The sequence below is a fragment of the Lactuca sativa genome, chromosome 7 (assembly GCF_002870075.4).
Source record: "Lactuca sativa cultivar Salinas chromosome 7, Lsat_Salinas_v11, whole genome shotgun sequence".
Classification (NCBI taxonomy): Eukaryota; Viridiplantae; Streptophyta; class Magnoliopsida; order Asterales; family Asteraceae; genus Lactuca; species Lactuca sativa.
In genome coordinates this window covers 88,148,790-88,154,300 of record NC_056629.2, presented here as the reverse complement: position 1 = coordinate 88,154,300, position 5,511 = coordinate 88,148,790, and the positions used below count along the sequence as shown (strand labels likewise).

Here is a 5,511-nt window from a genome sequence, read left to right as displayed (position 1 = left end):
CCCAGTTCGACCGGCCGATTCGAACCGGTTTTTAAAACAGTGTTTGTAACAATTAATTTAGAAAGAACTTAAACGTTGAGGATTATGAGTTTATTAATATGGCATCAACGGACCCAATGGTCCTTGTATACTTGGATTGCACAATTTGTTTCAATTAATTTAGAAAAAAACAAATTTTATGTGTTTATGCATTGAAAAGGTAGATCGTTCTCTTCTGGTTTGCATAAGTCATACCAAGTGAGGAATATCATACATTCACACTTCTAAAAAAAATTTAGCATCATTTTACTGTCTCTATAACACACTAAGATAATATTTCAGATTGGGATGAGATTTAGGTTTACCGACTAAACATTACAGACAAAGTAAAAAATAATAAAAATAAATAAAAATTCCGGAATCCAAAACATGTCCAAAATCTAAAGAACATATCCTAAATACTTATTTTTCATAACGATGAAACACACCCATATCAAACACCTCTCATAGCCGGTTCTACAAAGATACATAACAACATTATCCTCTTTAGACACCCGAACAAATTACCTTAAATCCATAATTCTCATATACACAACTAAAAAGATAATTTTTTTACTTACTACAAGGGTTATTGTAGAAGGGTTGTCAAACGGGTCCCACTAGCCCTCAATATTGAAATTCTAAAATCCAAAAACAAGAGGTTCTCGGACCCACTTATCATGGGCGGGAGGGGCCCACATTGGTGGCATTAAGCTCGGGTTAAAAGTTCATAGACATTACTATTGTTCTCCCCCGGGACCCGTTTGAGCATTTCTAAGCTTTTTCGACTCCCTAAAAACTCGACTCTCTTGACTTCCATATAACCGCACTCTGAAACTTCTTTGCTTGCATATAATGATCGCAACCTATCCGCATGCCTTGAATCCGTATGAATTGCTAACTCGATCTCCAATCTTGACATCTTCTCCTACACCATTAACAAATACAATGAGTGACTTTCAATGATTAGGGTGAGAAGGGCATTTACGTCTTTTGCACATACAAAAGATCGATAGCAAGTCTCTGTCCCACCTTTTTTGCTAGGACAAAGTACATAGTACACAGTACACAGTACAATGGATTATGTCCTGTTGTCATGTCATGTCATGTCATGTTTTACCTGATAAAATGCATAGATGTGATCTAACAACTGCAAACATGTGAACCCTGAATCGCTAAAAAAGGTTCTTGAACAAGGGCCCATTTCGGAGAATCGGTCAACCGGAAAAAGTATAGTGAGGAAATGGTTCTTGAAAACCAACTCGTTCTTCTCACTGCGAAGAAAAAACACCAAATAAAAAGCTAAAAAAACATAACCTATATTCACATAGAAAAAAAAGGGTAAATGCAAGAAATAGCAACATACTTTTGTTTATTCGTGTATTATAGCATCCTCTTTTATTTGAACAACATTCTTATAATGTTATTGGGTAGATTTTTCAAAGTACAACGCTATAACAAACAAATAAACGTTGTAATTTCTTGCCTTTAACAATATAAAAAAAAAGTGATTAATTACGTTTCGGAAAGTGGTCGTGAGAAATTCACAAAAGAAGCATCGGATTCTTTTCCATCTTCAAATGAAGGTGACTTGGCATCATCCGTATAAATAGAAGCACTTGATGAAGGTTCAGAAATAGACCAACAAATCGAATCAAGAAGGGTAGTTGGTGTTAATGGTTTTATTGGTGCTTCACATGCCTATCAATGTCATCATAATTCATAGCCAAAAATAAGTTTATTTAAATATTTTATTCATAAACTAAGCAAAAGGAAATTGGATATTAATTAATATTACTTGCATGCGACGATTGCGACGATTTCTAACCCCTTTTTTGGCAAGATTTGCTATATTTTGATTCTCTTCATGATTTGAATTTATTCCAAGGGTTTTTGGATCTTGAGAGCTATTTGGCCTATTACTTTCCTATAAAAAAATAAAATCATCAATTGAACTTAATAGTAGAGGGTATAAAATATTTGTGATAGAATAAAATGGGAGAAACTATAATCAAACATTTAAAAGGGGTTCTTAAATATTTGTTATTCTAAAAAATTGTTTTTCACTTTTGGACTTTTGCCACAAATGTTTTACATTTTGGCAGATTTAGTCCCTGCAACAAAGGTTTTTGATTTTGACAGATTTAGTCCCTGCAAACAAAGAGTTTACATTTTGACAGATTTAGTCCCTGCAAACAAAGGTTTTACATTTTGGCAGATTTAGTCCCTGCAACAAAGGCTTTACATTTTGGCAGATTTAGTCCCTGCAATTTTTTTATTTATAGAAAGGCCCCTGTAAAGTTTTTTTTTTCAAAAACAGTCCATATGTGTAAGATTTTTGTATTTTGGCAGGTTTGACCCCTGTGTACAAAACTAATTACAAAAATTGTCCCCATTGCCCTTTACTAAACTGCTGATAATACATTTAGAAAAAAAAAATTATAAAAAAAAAGACCCCAATGCATAGCATGGGTTTTTTTTCTAGTTACTTATGAATTCCTATATGTTTATAAATTCTTCATAATTCATTTTTTCCATCTATTTCCTATCAATTTCTCAAATACTTTTCACACATCTTTTATTCAGATAAAAATTTTCAAGAATATGAGAGATGTTATTTATAATTATATATATACCTTTTGATCACCACCAAATTGAAGATTACCAAGCATCATGCCAATCTGGCGTGCCAGGTCAGCAGACAAATGAACAAGCCTCTGAGGCCTTGTCTCCTTCACAGTCTTCAAAACCCATAGTGGCTGAAATATGACTAATTATTAAAACATAGAATTTAACATTTTATAAAAATGACTTAATTGAAATATATATATATATATATATATATATATATATATATATATATATTTGTTGAATTATATGACTTACTGTAACAAGATAATTGGAGTGACCAAGATACTTTTGAACAGAAGATTCTTCACACACCACATGACTTGCATTGTGACCAGGTAACCATTGTTCCACTAGTGTGCCACCTTGTCCAAATGCTGACTCAGCAACCTACTAAAACCATTTTTTTTAATCCATACAAGAAATAGCAATCTACTTTTTTAATGTTTTCCAATTTGTAGAAATATAAATTTGTAAAAAAAACAAAATTTGGGGCGAATTCGTAACAAAATTTTAGATTCACACCAAATTTGCAATAAAATTTAAAACTTTGGTCAAAAGTGTAAAATATATCAAAAGGGTGATCTATTCAACCTAAAATAGAAGGTAACCATACAAAAAACATGAGTTGGTTACCCTTTTAAAACATAAAATCGGTTACTTGGCAACTTTAAGACATTCTGAAAAGTTAGTTTCCAAAAAACAATGATAACCCTTTTTCTTATTAAACGCATTGTACTTTAGCATTTTCCTAATTGGAAAACTACACTTTTAAAAATCTCCTTAATTTATGTATTTGTATGACAATGTAGGATGCTATGAATTATAATAAACAAATTAATGGAAGAACATTGCATTTAACCTTCCATTATTGAATTTTTTTGGTATCGAAAATGAATAAAGATTCATTCGAATAAAAATGGGAAAAGTCAACTAGTTAAGAGCACCTTATTTTGGAGTTGTGCAGAAACGTCTCCATCAACATAAAATGATTGACCCGAAAAAACTGAGCCTCTTCTTTTAAGCTCTTCTTCTGATGAAAATAATCTTGATTTCTCAATCATGTTTGGTTGTTTTGCATTTTCAAGCATTGCAATAGGAAGACATGAATTTCCACTAGCAAGAATATTCGAATCATCTTTGGGCATATGATTTTCTCCAAGATTCTTTACAACATAAAGTGCTTCACTCAATCTCACTATCCAACAATAAGAAAAGAAAAAAAGTTATATATTTTTATTCAAACGATAAAAACAATTTCTGCAAAAGGGTTATTCTTTCAGCAACCCCTGAGCTGGCCCACACTGTCATTCAGGTACACAGTGGCCCACTAGGTAGCTGACACAAGATTCCAATGCACATAAAGAATGCATACCTAAAAACATTTTTGAATATTTGAAATATTAAAAGGTAAAAACTTTTACCATTTCTTCTAACACTATCAACAAACCATCCAAGTGTAACAATAAAAAGACCATTTGTGGCTCCATGTTTCAATGCATGCTCAAACTTTCGTCCACCTGAGCTGTAGACACATGTTAAGTAACTTTTTTTTTCAATTAAGTGTTGTTTGGATAAATGATGTTTGAAAAAATGTTTGTGGGAAGTTTGTAAGAAAAGGGTATCGAATTTGAATTTGGAAAGAAAAAGGGTTGAATTGTAAGATTCAAATGTTTCTTTCTATAAATTTGGGAAAGTAGATACAAACAATAGTAGAAACTTGTCCAATTTGCAGCATTTATGTAAAAGGATGATAGAGTTTTAATTAATGCAACTACAAAAATGAAGAAACAATCACAAGATAACATCAACATCAAGATGAAAAAGGGACAAAAGGAACAAAAGGATATCTGGACCACTAAATGGGTACAGCGTGGATGCAAATGAGGACTATATTGTCCACCCAATCTTTCTGTTGCATCCATAACTTGTTTTCTTGCTTCTGTAAATCAAGATTATGAGGCAAATTAGATCAAAAAAAAAGTTAATCAGATGATTATATGAGCAGCAAGACTTCTACTAACTCATAAGCAAAGATAATCATTTGACAATTGTAGTCAGACGAATCTCTTGTCCCATTCAAATTTATCAATATTCGAAGTAGAAGAGCAGAATGTGAAATACTGATTCGAAAAAGGGGGGTTATTTTGGGTGAAAAGGTCAGGTTTTGTCGAAATTTTGAAATAATGAAGCATTTAAGCGATTATGCATAGCATATTCACAAATTGTCAAGTTCGCAAAGCAAAATTGATTATTTAAGGGCACATAAAACGATAATTAATTGAAATTTGAGTGTATATATGAATGAAATTGAAGATTGGGTTACCTTTGGATAGTCCAGTGACACAAATAACGAGGCCAGAAAAGGGGGAATTTGATGATGAACGAAGGATAGAGACTGAAGAAGAGGAAGTAGAAGGTGACATTACAGGATCTGACGATTGAAGACCTCTGAATGAAGTACTACCCAGTTTACAAGTGATATCTACAAGTAATCTTGAATACGCCTTCTTGGTGATAACTTTTACACCACCATTCCCCACCATCTGATTGCAGTAATCGAACGAGAAATTAGAGATGATGTTCAAGAAAAATCAGCATATTCGATATGGGTTTTCGAATTCACATCAAATATAGCATGGGTTTTAGGATCTGAGCATATAAACGAAAACAAAATTTGAAATGGGTTTCAGTAAAGAAAGGCGGAGTTTTGTACTTTTAAGGAAACAAAAAGGAATGAAGAAACAAATGGGGTATAAAGACGAAGGATTGCCTGTGGCTTCGAGAATGCAGAGATTGTATTTGAAATTTAGGCAACGAACAAAAGACTTCTGGTCAAACTTTGTAAAAGTTTTGCAAAACAAA

The 5,511-nt window shown here is 32.5% G+C and overlaps 1 protein-coding gene across 1 annotated transcript; it reads right to left on the bottom strand.

Moving 5' to 3' along the window:
* Positions 1–429: 429 nt before the first annotated feature.
* Positions 430–5,511, bottom strand: LOC111888549 (uncharacterized). The gene is made up of 10 exons (XM_023884699.3): positions 4,973–5,511; positions 4,497–4,588; positions 4,071–4,173; positions 3,594–3,844; positions 2,905–3,036; positions 2,655–2,777; positions 1,817–1,945; positions 1,538–1,719; positions 1,139–1,292; positions 430–946 (listed from the first exon to the last, which is right to left on the bottom strand). The coding sequence occupies exons 1-10, from the start codon at positions 5,190–5,192 to the stop codon at positions 728–730; spliced, it is 1,605 nt and encodes a 534-aa protein (XP_023740467.1). The 5' UTR covers positions 5,193–5,511; the 3' UTR covers positions 430–727.

Coding starts and splice junctions, on each gene's coding strand:
- LOC111888549 (XM_023884699.3), bottom strand. CDS start 5,192: ATGGTGGGGAATGGTGGTGTAAAAGTTATCACCAAGAAGGCGTATTCA. Junction 3,845..4,070: donor TGATAGTGTTAGAAGAAATG/GTAAAAGTTTTT, acceptor ATTGTTGGATAG/TGAGATTGAGTGAAGCACTT. Junction 1,946..2,654: donor AATTTGGTGGTGATCAAAAG/GTATATATATAA, acceptor ATTTTTTTATAG/GAAAGTAATAGGCCAAATAG.